Genomic DNA, 16,221 nt, shown 5'->3' on the forward strand with positions numbered 1-16,221 from the left:
AAAAAAAATCACTGTAGTTGCAGTTCCACTTTGAATTAAGGGTGTGAATAATAATAAAGTCTCAAGTGAGTGTGTGTCTGGAAAATATCATCCTATAAATATGAGGAGGCCTTACTAGCTGATTGTAATTATAATTACCAAAAGTAAGATAATGAAGCTGAAGGGTTGTTTTTCATTACCTCATTGCAATGCTGTTATCATTCTGAGGTTACCTTTGTTATGCCTTCTATTAGTTGTAACTGTTGGAAATTAATAGAAGTATAACAAAAGCTGAGGTCCTCATCTGGGAAAAAACACTATTCACTTTTAAAAATACAATTTAGAAGACTTGATAATGAGTGTAACAGTGCCTCTTAGAATTGCTTTCCAAAAGACTTCTTCCTTAACTGAATTAATGTGGTTTTGCCCGTGTTACTATTAGGTTATTAAATTAGATACTAAAGTTACACAGTTCATCCTTTTGCTCCTTTAGCTATTGCTAATTACTTGTGATTACCCTAAGCATATTATAAACACAGCATCCAGGAGAGCTCTTGGAAATTTTGTGTAATTTCAAGTGTTCTTTACCAATTTCTATTTCTGCTCTTCGGACAGCTCTGGAGAAGAATGTTGGTTTTGTGTGGCCTTTTCTGCCTGTTCCTGTAGTTGTGATTTTTAATTTTCTGTTTAAAGCAGGCACAGCATCACAGCATAGTTGAAGTTGGAAAAATTGAGGTTGGAATTCACATCTGGAGTTCATCTTGTCTAAGCACCCTGCTCAGAGCAGGGTCAGCCAGTTGCCCAGGATCATGTCCAGTTATATTCTGAGTGTCTCTAAGGAGACTTCACAACCTCTCCTGTAAGAGGATGATCTCCGTTGTTCTAGAACATTTGGGAATCTAAACAAAAGTTATTTTGTTTAGATAACAAAAATTTTGTTTAGATAAATTTTGTCTAGATAACAAAAATAATTTTATTTATTATCAAGTGCATCCTTTTTAAAAGTATTTGGACTTCATCTGAAAAAGTGATTTGGGTATATTTTTTTAAAATATGTGCAAGTTATTCTTACTTACGAAATGTTTTTATTTCATTTTTGACACTTAAAATGCTAGTTTCTATTGGAGGCCACATTAATTCATAATCATACTCTTAATTCAGAAAATAAATATACTAGTTACCGTTATTGAAGAAAAATATGAACTTAAGATTCTAAAAAGAAATTAATGATTAAAAAAAAAGTCAGTACTAATTAAAAAAAAAAAAAAGCCACAGATGTAGTGCAAAGACTTGAATAAGGACCAGGGGTAATGTATGCCTGTTACCACATAGTCTAAGGTATTTCAGGCTTGAAGTTCCCAGCAAAACAGCTGTTGGTGGATGAGCTTTTGAGGGGTACTTGTGGAAAAAATCATTCAGGTGCCATAATGTCATGCTTAGAGTTCAGTATTCATTGCAAATTACTGCATTAGGTTTTTTGTCTAATGACCAACCAAAACTAATCTTTCCTATGTTAGGAAATAGCATATATTAAAGAGTATTATTTATATGGAGTTTTCCTGTTACTGACTGAAATTATGATTGAAGTTGGTCATGTAAACCTTTTCACCCTATTAAGCAAATGGGAATTGCAGATAAAGTCTAAATGGCCAACTGGCAATTCCACGTGGAGCTCTGAACCAGCTGATTGCCATCGTGCTGTGAGTGCTTGTGCTCAGCGTGGAGCTGAGTTTGCTCCTGTGGTTTGTGCCTTTTGGTAGCTTGTAGTAAGAAATTTACAGTAGCCACTAATCTTCTAATTTTATTATTTTAGGTTTCCAGCAAGAAACAAGTGGTGAACTTGCCACTGATATCCAGTTGGTATCGAAGAGTTCAAGAAGTACCTGGGGTGAAGAGAGCTGCTGACAAGTGCAAAATGGAGCTTCTCCAGCTTCCAGAGTTGGTGTCTCCTCCCAAGGAACAGCTACAGGACTCTGCTGCAGTTCCTGATGAGTTAGAAGAGGATCATGAAGACAGCCATTTTATAGGTGGTCCAAGGCCAACCATGACTAAGTTAATGGTAATTTAAACTTTTTAATGAGTTATTTTTGTAGGCATATTTTCTTGATTTGGAGTAGGTAGAATTTATTAGAATTTGTACAAGCTGATTTTTACAGCCTTGAACAGTTTAATGCCCTTTGTTTGTCTTAAATCTGATACGCATTGACTTAGAAGTGATTCTACTTTTTTCTTCTCTTCTGATATTCGATTCATTCAGGAACTGGGCAATGATAGGACTGCTGGAGCCCTGTAAATAATTCTGAATAATCAAAGTAACTTTTTGTTTGAATTGCAATATTGTATTTCTCTTTTAAAGATATTTATATAAAGAATGAAAAAAAACCTGTTGCTTTTATGTTTGGCTTCATTATCCAACCTTTTCAATTGGGTTGGGTTTTTTTTTTTTTAATATATTATTTTTTCTTTAAAACAGTTTTTTATTTATTGACTCTCTTATCCAACTGTGAAATTCAAGAATGAGAGGTAACTGACCTACAGTCTTACAAAGCCTTACTACTTTTCTCAGGAGTTTAAATACTTGTTAAGCAAGAAGTAAAAGAACTTAAAAGAAATGCTTTATTGGTGATATTTCATTTGAAATGAACCATTATTTCAGTAACAGTATGCATGAGACGGTATTTTCTTACAGAGTGAAGCAATGTTTACATTTGTAGTTTAGAAACATCTTTGAAACTTAAGTACCTTTGAATAACACAGGCTAGAACAGTAACACAGAGCATGGTGTTCCAGTTTGGTGGAATTAACTGGTGTTTTGATTAAACGGTCTTGATGTCTACCAAAAAACAATCCTGAAGGATCAGTATTAGCTTCAGCTTCCAGAACTGTTACTAAGTAAAGGATACTTTATTGTAGTGTGGCCTCTCAACAGAGAAAAGGAAATGTTGAGCATTTTCTAACCCTCATCATAAACAAAATTAGTTTTCATGAAAGGAACAGCACTTGATGATGTAATTGTCTTCTAACCAATATAAAAGTTTGTGACTTTGCATCCATGTGAAAGTTGTTTGTAATTGCTCATAGAACTGAATATTATAATTGTGGAGTAAATGGTGTATTAGATGCAGAGCTATTTGATTTGAAATGGGCAAAATCGATTCAGTATATCTGGGTTGTTTCTGGGATTTTTTTTTTTTTTGTGCGGATAGGTCACTTTTATTTTGTTCTGCTTTTTATATTGGTATTACCTTTTGAATATTTTGACTTGAAAGGTGCTTTCTGAGTTGAAAATACATTATGCTTAAAAATCAAAGATGGCTTAGGGGATCTGACATTTTATGAAAACTTTTGCTAATCAAGATATGCAAATTGTGTATTTTATTTTGAAAGTTAAAAGCTACTGTGTTTTTAAAATTAAATCCAGACAGTCATTTATTCTGTAAAACAAAAAGAGTTTAAAGAAACACTTTAAAGTTCTCTATTTCCCTTTCAAGCCTGTCAGAACTCTTTGAAAGACTTTGAAGATTTTTTTAATAGTGTTTTAGCCTATTTCAGTGACTCAGGCATCCTGAAGCAGGAACTCATCCTTCTTCTTCAGCTGATCTTTCCATATCAGAGAGCTCTTTGCCTGCAAGCCACATGGGTGTAACAATCCAGGGGAAATTCAACTGAAGCTGCTTCTCATTAACTTCCCCTTAAGTTACAGTTTTGCTGCACTCATTTAAGTAAGTTTAAACCACATTTGTGTGTGCATTATATTTTGCAGCTCAAGATTTAGAAAACCTCTGATGGCAATACAGCCAGGTTGCTTCACATTCTTGATACATACTTGAGAAGTAAATAATTTTCAGTAACAAAGAGAAAGCAAAAATGCTCATTTTTGTAATATAGGCAATACTGGTATATCTTCTTTTACTGGCTTGCCTTAGAAAGAGTATTCTTGCAAAACTTTGTATTTCATATGTGACTTTTGACTGTTTGGGGATATAACATTGTGTAGTTGGCCTGGGGACAATTTTCATGGAAGTTTGAATGGAATTACTAATTTGTAGACAAAAAATTCTTCAGGTTTAACTGGAAATGATAACTTAGGCATGTCACCAAACCAGATAACTCATGGATAACAGTGTACACTGTTCATACTGTTACTGTAGTCTTCCTCCCTTTTTCTTTTGTGATTGTCTTGGGTTACCAAGCAAAACAAGGGAAGGGAATTAATTATTTTATATTTGTATAATGCCTATTTGGAGACAGGAGGCAAAGCTATTACATGTTAAATTAGTATGTAGTAATGATTTTTAGGCACAATGATTTACTAAAATGAATACTCTTTGAAAACATGGCTGGTTTCCATGCCTCATGAAATCAATGCATATGCATTATAAGGAATACTAGTTCAGTATATTTATGTTTGCTTGAAGTCTGTTGCATTTTCTTAAGTGATGTTTTGATCTAAATGACAAGCCTACAGCCTCTGAAATATTCAAAATCTGCAAAGAAAAAACAGCAGTTGCTAGTGTATCTTATTAAAAATCACACTAGAAAGAATGATACCCAGTTCTAACAGCTGCATTTTGATTCAGTTGAGGACACATTCTCCTTGGTGTTTGGCCTGCTCTGTAAAATCCTGTTGTGATGAGTGATTGATGGACTTTCATGTGGCTGATTGTCATACTGGAAGGTGTCACCTTTGTTTCAGTCCCTTGCTCTGTGGAGTAAGTGTAAGCCCTCAGAGAATTACTGAAGCTTTAATGCTTCATATTGAATATCCCCTGCAACAAAAGTTCAGGTTTTGATGAGGTCTGATTCCTGGAGGTATGATTTTTACAGTTCACAAGTCCTGGTTAATTGGCAGTTTATTGGGCTTTGGAGAGATTTGTTTTGTAGAGTACTGTACATAAAGTTCACTGTAGGCTTTTTTGGTCCTGCTGTGGTTTGTGTTGGTTTACTGAACATACTAAAGAATTAAAATTAAATACTGCAGTTTGGCACTTGAAATGTTTTACAGATTTATGGCTTGAGCACTGAAGACAATTCATAATTTGTGTTGTAAATTCACAGTTGTCTTGGTTCTGATGGTTGGAGCATGTTTTTGATTAATCCACAGTTAACTTTGACAGTGTCTGCACTTGACAGTCAGTGGCCTAAACTGACTTTACCCGCATAGAATTAGAGTGTGATCTGCCCTAGACAGAAAAATAAGTTTTATTTGTTAGACTGTGAGATTTTTTTTCTCTTTTGTCTCTGAAGTTATTAGACACATGGAAGGGCATAAACCCCAAAAGCACTAACTTATAGGTGCCTAGCAGATATTTTTTAACAAGGTTGTTAATTTTTCATATCTTAATCAGAAATCTTTAATAAATGTTAAGTAGCCTGCTAAGTAACTCTGCCCTTTGTTTCATTTAAACTATTTGGTCTTTTACTCCTGACATAATTGTATTAGAGTTTGCTAGTTTCCTTCTCCCTTTTATATTTCTATGTTCCTTATTCATGGGATTGCAGAGCCCCAGAGTTACATAATTCATCTCTTAAACCAGAGGTTTAGAGGTTACTTTTGTACTACATGCTCCACAGCATGGAGATGCAGGTCATTTTTTGTGGAAGATTACGACTGAGGAGTGAAGGAATGCTGATCCATTCTAGCAGTTATGGTGTGGAACAATGTCCAGCAAATACCCAGATGATTAACATGATTCAAAAATTTTCTTCTGAATATGGCTCAAAATCATCATCAGAGGTATTTTTGGGGACTAGAAATCTAGAAATTAATATCCTTTAATGGTCAATAAGGTCTACTTAAGGGTGATATGGTGCTACAGAGTGTCACTGTGTAGAGAAGGCAGTGATAACATATTTATCATATTTGTATTAATTAGAAATATTTAGGAGGAGGAGGAGTTAACACTTTTCTGTCTTCAAATATTCTAGATATGCTATTGGATAAAATGTTAAACTGTTGTTGACATTACTCTTCATAGTCTTTTTCCAGATATACTAATATCTTAATATTACCAGTTACTGTAAAATTTAAATTGATTTTCTCTAGCACCAGTCTTGACTTTAAATGGGATATTTTATTTGCTTCAGTATTCTGCTATTTCTTGCTGTAAAATGTCTTCACTGCTTATTTGAAGATTGTTCTGTATGTTTTGTCATTAGACTTAAATCCTAGTTACATCAATGGTAGGTGTACAGCTTGTGTCCTTTAGCTGTTTTGTGTCACCCATTTGCCATATCCAAGAGTGTGGGGATTCATAATTCACTTACCTGTGTAGCATAATTAGCACAAAGATTTAAACTTAGGGGGTTTTTTGCAGTATTTTTGTAGGTCACTTACATTGCTGTTTTCTGCACGTTGTAACTGAGGGACAGGTGAGTGACGTGGCTGTTCTGTGCTTCCTCTGCAAATCGAAGGTGTCCTTTCAGGCAGAGGCATCAGGAGACCTTTGATACCCCTGCAACAGCACTTTGGCTTTTTTACTTTCTTCCAAGTGTAATGTTTAGCTATGCAGTGTGTCTTTCAAGAGCAGCATCAGAGTTTTTCTCAGCTGTCTGTGTGACTTCTGGAGCTTGAAATCTTCACAAGCCACAGGAGGGCAGCACAGTCACTTCGGATTTGAAGCTGTACCTGGATGGATGGAGCTGTGCCCTGGACTAAGGAGTCATCCTAGAGAAAGATGCTTTGTACGTGGCAGTTTTGAGCTCAGTAATCTCTAGTCCCAAAATTTGGGACCACCTGTTGTAAAAAGTGATTTAAAACATTTTTCACCCCCTCTTTGAATTAGAATTGGTAATTTAACAGTTGACACATTCATTGTGCTGGAGTACACCTGAAAGCAATAATTGCTGAGGCTGTATAAGCACATAGCAGAGTAATAGCTTCTGCCCTGAAAGTTTTCAAGTCCAAGAAAAGAGGTAACAGCTGAGCAGGGAGTGAAGGAGAGGGAAAGTTGATCAGTTCAACTTCTGCTGGAGTTTTATATTCTTTGGGGAAAAGGGGCAATTCTGGGAAGATATTTCTAAGGAAATGAGGAGCTTAATGGAAATTTCTGGAAATTCTTTTTCTGGCTCACAAGTAACAACATGCAGAGATTTATGCAAGAGATTTATTGTTTTTAATTGGTCAATAAATACTGCAATAGTTCAAGGGCCAATGTTTTGGAAATAAAAAACGTGGTAGCATCGTAGGCTAGGTTATGGCTGGAATTCAAAGGAAAGGGAAATAACTTATTGAATAGGTTAGAAACAAAAATAGGCACATGAAAGGATGTAAAGGAACTAACCAGTAATTCACTAGCTTTTTATTTTGTAGCGACACTCTGAGCACATGAGAATATGTGACCATCCTCATTAGGATGGGAGGAAAGTGGAAGTCAGAAGGAAAGAAGGGTTGGAATGTGAAGAGCTGTGTGGTCTAGACATTGCACAGGAACAAAACATTAAAAATGAACTCCAGAAACAAAGCAAAAAAGATTCTCTCTCTTAATTGAACCTCTTACGAATTCTCTTCCTGATATAATCTTGCTTTCAGAAATAAAGGCACTGGAAAATTACGCAGAGGATAAGATCAGATTGACTAAGTGTGAGAAGGAAGGTATAGTCTCTGTGCTTATACACAGAAAAGATTACAACCCAGAAAGCAAATGAAACTGAGCCCAAGTGTGTCTCCTTCTCTTTCTCGGTGACAAAATAGTGCAAACACATCAAAAGAATTTAAATTATGTTTTCACTCAAGTTTATTGACACTCCTATTTTGTTGTCCAGCTAAGTCCTTTAAAAACATTTGTTGTTTCTCTGGGGGAAAAGTAGGACTTGCTGGAAGTTGAAATACTTAATAGATTATTTAATTTTTTTTTTTTTGTAGTGATCTCTGGAGAACCCATTAGATTATTTGTAGATTAATTGTGAATAGATAATTCAAGCTGTGTTCTTAATTTATAGTTTTGATTTTACCTGATTACTGAAACTATTAATCTTTCCTACTTAGTATTTAATATCCTTAAGTAGTTATTTCTAAGGCTACTGGTAGTTTTCAGAGTCTGTGATTGCCCAGATTTTATGTGCCTTCATAAACTATCATAGTAAATAAAACAGAGTTTTATTTTGTGGTTATTAAATGAAACAGTTTCCTGCAGAAACGTAGGCAAACATATTTTGAACAACTTATTTTCCAACGTCACAATTTTGTACATTACAGGTATAGAAGAGTAAGTTAGAATCATTACCCCGGTATTGTCAAGTTTTGTGCAGCATTAGTGAATTTCTGGGAGCTCTTCACTGACATTTTGTAAGGAGTTGATGAATCACAGGCTATTTCATCCCAGCACAAGATGTACCTTGAACATAATGTTTGTGCTCAAAGGCGAGCACTGTGCAAGGGGCTGCATTGACCTTCTTCCTTCTCCCAGGCTTGCTATGTTGCACAGTTGAGGTATGGAATTTGTTTCCAAACCATAAATCAGCTGTGACAAAGTGTGAGTTAAGGAGGAATTTTTCTGCCTCTTGGAGTTGCTTATGGCTTCCATCTGCACTTTCATTGGTTTTGGATATTCGTGTTAAGAGCCATGAATGCATTACTTGATTACTTGATTTGGATACAGTTTTACATTGGATAAGGTCACGAGTTTGATTTTGGCTTTTCCTGAAGGCAACTTTTTATGCACAGTTGTTCATTTAAAGTTCTAATCAGCAATTTTGAGGAAGTTAGTGCTGCTGTGTTTAAGAAAAAAACCCCAAACCTCATAGTGTTAAAAAACCCCATAAAATTATTTTGAATGATTCATAATCTGTTCTGAGTAGTTTGATGCTTTCAAAAATTTTAATTACACAAAGGAAAGGCCAGACTACTGTATGTTTAGTGTTTTATTGAAGGTGGTATTAATTTTGTACTCTAAATGCCGCTTCTCCAGATGGTTTGGAAATGCTTCTGAAAAGTTAATTTTTGGCTCATGTCTCATGTCAAATTTCTGGCATCTTACCATAGCAATATCTAAAGGAGTTCACATCCTTTAAAAACTTTTAAGGCATTGAAGAGCAAAGGCAAGTAGGAAGTTTATCTGTTTGTAGAATTATTTTCTAAGTGTAGAAGAATTGTAGAATAATCTCAATATTAAAATGAGTCAAACCTAATCTGAAACAATAAAATTTGTCCCCTCCTAGTGTGGAATATTGATCTAAGCATCCAGAGATAATGGAGAGAGATATGGTGCTTGTGTTTCAGTTCGGGCTTTAAAAGTTTTGCAGGTCTGTCATGGAGTTGTTGGTCTTTGTGTTGGTGTTTGAATGGCTCGTGTAAGTAGTGTGGGTAGACCAGTTGAGGTATCATTCATGTAGTCATTCCATCAGCACACTTTCCCTGGAATTTTCTGATGTATCTGATTGCTGAAGGACTCAAATCTGCTTAAATGCTCTGGAATATCCCACTTGCAGATCTTCCATATGTTCTTGTGTTTTTAGTGACAAGAAATAAGGAACAAAAGAACATCCTCTCACCTCAAAGTTTAAGCTACTTCTGAGTGCTTCTATGAAGCTCAATGGGAGAAACTTTTTACCTTGGCTCTTGGTTGCATTGCCTGTTTTCTGCAGAATTTCATTTGTTAGGAACCAGAGTATGCTGGACAAAAGTAAAAATGGACTCTTAAACTCTGCTGTTTTATACAAACACTCCTTGCTGTTCCAAACTTTGTACCTGATATCTTTAAGGCTGCACTGAACATCAGCTCAGGTGGTTAATGGTTTTAGGCTGGATATGTAATTTTCAAGGCTGCATATGGAAACTGGTTTTATTTTTCTGTCCTTCATAGCTTGAGACAGGGAGAAATATTGGTGCATGTCATGGACTGCCATGAGCTGACATTTCATGCTGCATCCTGGATGGGGTCATGAGTTTTGGTACAAGTTCAGGGGGATTTAATTAACCAGTGTCTTTAGTAAACAACACAGTGCTTTTACTTGTAAAATATTTGCACAATATTTTCCAACATCAGGATTTTGTGCAAGAAATAAGTCCATTTATAGATACAATATCTTGAATCATGTCACATATTTCTATTACAAAACTGTAAGCAAGTACTGTGAAAAGTCTTCTAACCAGGAGGTTTATTTTTTTTTTGTATGTAACTTTTAGAATCAAGGGTTAAGAAAATGATGTTTACTCTTGAACAGCTTCTGAATTTATTTTTGTAGCTAATTTGGTTATTTACCCATGAAGTATAGCTTTTCTATGTGTGCTAATGCTGAATATTGAGGAATATGATTATAAAAGCCAGCATTAATGGATATATAGCCATCTTTTAGTGTTAGAATTTGTTAGTGTTAGAATTGTTAGTGTTCTATAATGTATTTTTTTGAGCACAGTCTATTACTTGACAATTTTTGTGAAGCACTGCCATTATTTCTTCAGTATGCTCTCATCATTTTTGAAAGCCTGAAAATGATTTCTTCATTAAAATAATCTGCTTCTCTAAAAACAAAACAAACCCCCAAAAAACCCAACCTGAACTGAGACAAAACACTTCCTAATCCTCTATTTTACGCTTCTCAAAAACATCTACCAAATGGATTACTTTCCATCTTATCTGCAGCACGTATTTGACATTCCTCTGCTTGTGCTTGTTAGCGGATGCTGTGGCCCACTTGTGATCTCACTTGATGTATATTGGCGTTATAAGCTCTCTGTAACTTAGTTGGATGATGTTAGGCAAGGCAAAATGCAGAAAATAAATCACACCTTCAGTCAAGCTTTCTTGACACTTTGCATCTTAATTGTTTTGTAAACAAAGGTTAGTTTGTTCTTGTTTATGTTGCCTAATTCCCCAATTTTTTTTTTTTTTTTTGTGGTTAATACATGCATTTTGCCCCTCTGTATGTTTTTAACTGTGCCATGAAGATCATGGTCACAGCTGATTTCCACTTGTAGGGAGCAAGTAGAACATATGGCACAGATTATCCATGCTGAACTCCTATTTGGGCCACAAGGTCAGAAATTTCCTGTAAATATCAGGTTGGTAGGTTATTGCAATGACAAGCAGTAGGGCTGAAAATCACAGGAACAACTTTCTGCATAACATTGGAGTTGCTTGTAGATTGCACTTTGCCTGGGTTTGTGTCACATTCAAAACATGCAGGTTTAGGTGGACACCCTTGTTCACGATTGGGCTGTCGGAAAGATGAGCAGATTTTGTGGTACATTTTTTCCTGAAAGTCCTGCAAGCATAAATTAATTTTGAATAATTAGGTAGTGTTTCATATCTAGTTCAAGACTCTTTATGAATAGAGCTTTTTTTAAATAAGTTGTTGATAATTTTAATAAATATGGAAATAGCTGCTTAAAAACTGTTTCTTAAGCTGGCTAAACAGATATAAGGAAACTTCCTTCTGATTTAGTTTTATTTTGTAAATTTAATTTTTGCAGTGGCTTGTAGAGCTTACGCTTCCTTACCGCAACCATATGTGTACTTTGTTTCAGAGTAGAAAGAGTCCTGCTGAGGTCATGTAAAAAAGGAGCAACAAGATCTTCAGTAGAATCGTAACTTTTTAGTTTTACGTTGTTTCTTAAGATGACTCAGATTTGCTACTGTGCAGTATACACAATGCTGAAGAAACAAGCATTAAGACTAGTTATTTCTTTCAGTTTGTATCAGAAATATGGTACATAGGTGAGTGCTCCCTACTGCAGGAATTTTATATTTCATTTAATTTTGTTGTGTGTCAGAGAGGGACAGAGCACAGTAAGCAACTAATTTTTCTGAAATATTTTCAGTACTAATTAATTAATTAAAGAAAAACCCTAGCTCTGTAATATTTTAGTTATTAACTCAATACAGCTTTATGGAGAATTCAAATCTGACAGAATGTGGTCTGTTGTCCATTTGTAAGACATCCAGTGGCTGCTGCATGAGTAAAATTAGAAGCATACTTTGTTATTATATTTTTTGTATAAAGCTGCAGTAGAAGAGAAGAAATGGGCTTTACAGACTTTGATTTATCAAAGGATCTTGAATTCCTTTGTGCTTAGGGGGGGGATTGAATGGCAAACCAGTGAGTCTCTTCCATGCTCAAATTTCAGTGCCTGTAGACTATCTTGCATTTTTCTGCCAATATTTGCCATTATGCAGGTACACAATGGAGGTTGTGATTACTATTTTGCAGCTCAGGTTTTCATGGCTTTTTGAATGAAAAATGCCTCTCAAAATTACTGAATACTCAGTTAAGGATATTTCTGTAGTCCCATATAATCTTTCTCACTGCCATGTACAAACACTTTTCCGTGTAATTGCAGTATAATTTTTAGTATTGGTGTGCGTGTTCTGACTTTGAATCTTCTCAGCTTGGTTTACTCCAGAAGTGGTTTAATCTAAGTAAAATTATCCCATCACATTTCCTCAAAATAATCCCACTCTTAAAACAGAAACACCCATTTTAAGGATTTCATTTGTACAACACTTGATTTGACTGATGAACCTTCTCACTATGGGTTAGGCTTTGTGCTGTGCTGCATTAGTTACTGTCAGGACAGTTTTGTGCCTTTGGCTTGAGGCGAATTTGCACACAACATCCATACCCCATTGGCTTACTCATCTCCAAATGCTTCCTCTGCTCTCTGGGTCAATAAGAGCTCGAGCATCTGCAGAACATCTGTCTCAGAGCTCCCAATAGGAGTGTGGATATGCCCTGCTCTGAAAGGTGGGGTCCGTGCAAAGGTGAAGGATCCCTGTGTTTCTCAGTTCCTTTCACCTACTTAGGAGAGCTTTTATTTCCTTGAGACCATTATTTCTGGGGTCTTTCCTTCTCAATTCCCTGCACAGTTATAAGTCCAGAGAAAGAATGCTGGCTGTCAATGTGTACATTGTATGTAGAATGGGATGCAGAATCTGGCATTCTTCTGTGTGGAGCTTGTGAATAGAAGGATTTAGGACAGTAGGGTGACAACATGCAAACTATTAACCCCATTCTGAAGGTGACTATTGCTGCCTGAGCTTGATATGCATTTGCTTAAGCCCACTTTGTGTGTGTGCATGTGACAGACCAAATTTGTTCAAATATACCAAATAATCCTTGCAGTATAGAGGTTTTACTTTCCTCCTTATGTAGTGATTTTAGAATGCCCTCATTATTAAATTGTATGAAGCATTACTATAGTCATTTATCAGAAATGTGTGCTTATATATATTAGAACAGATTTTATGCTTTAGAACTGCTAGCTGAGGCAGTGCCTAGCAGATGCACTACTGAGGCATTTCTTTAACAGGTACCACTATAAGTCTACAAACTATTCATTTGTTTCAATGCTAGACATCCCCTCTTTCAGTTTATTAGGTGATGATGGGGTCTGTAGCTGCAGATACTTGGTGACCTATTAGATCAATTTCTGCATCAGCATTAAAAGATGATGGCAGAGTAAATGTATCTGTATGACCTCCAGTACCACAACTCTATCCACATTTGGTGATGGTGTAGGAAAAGGAGCTCTGAGATGGTTTTTGCACTAGAAGGGCAATAGGGCCTCCAGAGGTCTTACCCAAAAAAGCCCCATTCCTGGGATGACTTTTTGTGCTGGGTTTTTTAGCTTGTTTTCCAGCTTTTGGCTGCTTTGACATTATACTGGCCCACAAAGTTAGTGTCAAAGCCCATTTGCTACACAAGCTACAAATTATTAACTGTTGTTTTAATATCTTAGTCTATGTTTAGTTGTGTATTTTTTCATTAAGGCACATGTTTCATGAGCATGCCTTCTGGCAGTTGGTGGGAGATATATTTTCTTTTTAAGTTTCTGAAGGCAGATATGTCTTTAGTCTGAGTCTTTGTTTGGTTGACAGAGCTGATTAATTTCTGTTGGAAAAGAGTTCATAATTTTTCATTTCTGTTGGCTTCAGTTTACAGAAATTCAGCAAGCTGTTTGAATTCGCTTTTGTTCGTGCTGCACAGTATTTCTGTCTCCGTCCCCTCAAAACTGTTATAAAGTAACAAAATGAGGACATGAAGGGGATGCTGTGTACATTTTCTCCCTTAACTAATTAGTGCGGAGTTTTTGTGCGGGAGATAAATTTATGGATGACCTTTCTGTTTAGTTAGGTGGCCTTAAGTATGCTGGTAGTTTGTAGAGGAAACAGAAGTGATGTGTAAAGCAGAAAGTGCTGCTCTGTCTGCAGCCAGCTGCTCCAAGTCACTCGCTGTGGAAGGGCCAGATGAAGTCATGACTTTGTTTCCTGATGCTCCCACTTGAAAAGCCTGGGGAGCTGGAGTGCAGTACTGGGCTGGTGCCCAGAGTTTCATTAACTTCTTCCCCCCACATTTGAATCCAGGTCTCTGTTTCAAAGATGGTTGAAGGGATTTATGGATTTTCTTGATTATTTGCTTTCATAAACTATGTAAGAATAATGCAAAAGGCCACCTGGCACAAAACTGGTTACAACACAAGAAAAAGGAGCCTTTTATTATTAGAACCATTGATTGGGCAACAAGTGCCAATTTTATGTATTTGTTGTCTTGGAAAGTCACTTTTGTCTCTGCTTTGGATTTCAGGAAAGTGAATTAACCTGTGACAATGTTTTCAAGCTTGGGTACTTTTATTCCTTATAATAACAGAACACTCTCTTCTGCTCTTTTGTCAAGCATGTATGTACGTAGTAGAGAACTGTGTGCACAACTAACTTTTCATCAGTGTTTCTGAGGTTATCTTTCATTGGATTAGCCAGAATTTAAAAAAAAAAAAAATCCACCATTAGGCAGCTTTTGAATTGATACAATCAACTTGTCTCTTAACTGTTATTTTATATATGCTCTGAAAACCTTCTAGGAACGTGTGACGTGTTGTGTAGCATAAGCTGACAGTTCTGTGTTATTTGAGAGGCATTTCCCACCCCTCCCCCTTTTTTTTTTTAATGTGTAGTCCTTTTGAAATGCATTAAAACACATTGAAATTTTATTTAATTTTCATCCTCTAAACTTGATGTAAATGTTACTGTCTTCATGTTGCATGTTTTTGACTTGTCATGAAGAATTTCTGTTTATGGCAGGATTGTTTTACTTCACAATCTTTCTGACATAAAAGGTGCAATAAAGTAGCATTAGTTGGTAATGGGTGATTATTGCTATGTAATATGATCCAGATGACCACACTATCATTTTTATATATTAAAAGGAAAGAAGTAGATATTTATTTTGTTTATTTCATTGGTTTGTCTTCTACTGCATCATAGTTTGTTTGTGCTGATTATTGTCAATTTGTGCTTTACCTAACTTGGCAGGATTTGAATGGGTCATTTGGATTACAGACAACAATGAAAAGGAGCACTTTGAACAGAAGCATTCTGCAAAATGCCCTGATTCTGTTAGTGTGGATAAATATCTGTGACAACTTTAAAGGTAGTGGGCGTACCAATGGCCTGGCTGTCTTTAGGAATGTGTTTGTTACAAAGCCTGGGTTATTTTCTCTAGTAGTAAATGCCATCTTGATTAGCCGGTGGTCTGGTTCTTTCTACATAGTTACAGCACATTCTCAGCTGAGAATGCTGAGATACATGTTGGTTTCCACCCAAACTGGTTACTAAGAGCACCACAGACATTCAAAGGGCAATGTAGGAGCTGTGCTTGGCCGTGGCGTGCTACCTGCAAAGTTGCACAGCAGGCATTCTGTAAGGGGAGCTTGATTGTGGCTGCGGGACTGCCGTCTCAGCAGCTTGGGGCTTGCTCATTGTGCCTTCATAGGCTGAGAGAGCACTGGGGGGAAAACACTGTGCAAAGAGAAATGCTGATTGAAAATTCTTATTAGTGGTGGTTTTGTTGTTTGCTTTTCTAAAATCTGTCATACAAACTACTAATGGCAAAAGTTTATTTATTCCAGAGCGCAGCTCTGGAGGTTAAACAAACTTTAATGTTGATCATCAGCATTTACAGTGGTAACCTGGCACAAGCAGATACTGATGTTCCACATCAGAGATTAAAAGAACACTGGTGACTTGCTTAAATTATATGGAAAATACCCTACTTAGCTATATATTGAAAGGAAATAAATGTATTTGCTATCTAAACTGCTGTTCATTTTGATTCCTCTTTACCCCAACTTTGCTTCAAAACTTAATTAGAAAAAAAAGAAATGAAAGGAAAACGTTGAGTGGTTAAGCAGTTACTATTACTGAATGAAAACCTTATGGTGGAGCTCTGTAATTCCTGTATTTCCTCTGAACTCTTGAATGTTTTTTCAGCCTTTTTAGCTAACATAAAGCACATGAATACCAAAGA

At 36.1% G+C, this 16,221-nt stretch overlaps 1 protein-coding gene across 1 annotated transcript in view; it reads left to right on the top strand.

The window, feature by feature from the left end:
- The window catches only part of GSTCD (glutathione S-transferase C-terminal domain containing), a 44,511-nt gene that overhangs the window by 7,447 nt on the left and 20,843 nt on the right, over positions 1 to 16,221 (top strand). Inside the window, exon 5 of the mRNA XM_041484259.1 lies at positions 1,793 to 2,038. Within this exon, the coding sequence (XP_041340193.1) occupies positions 1,793 to 2,038 (246 nt within the window). The remainder of the gene's footprint in view (positions 1 to 1,792; positions 2,039 to 16,221) is intronic.

This window comes from Pyrgilauda ruficollis, unplaced genomic scaffold, assembly GCF_017590135.1.
Source record: "Pyrgilauda ruficollis isolate IOZ18807 unplaced genomic scaffold, ASM1759013v1 scaffold65, whole genome shotgun sequence".
In the NCBI taxonomy this organism is placed as follows: Eukaryota; Metazoa; Chordata; class Aves; order Passeriformes; family Passeridae; genus Pyrgilauda; species Pyrgilauda ruficollis.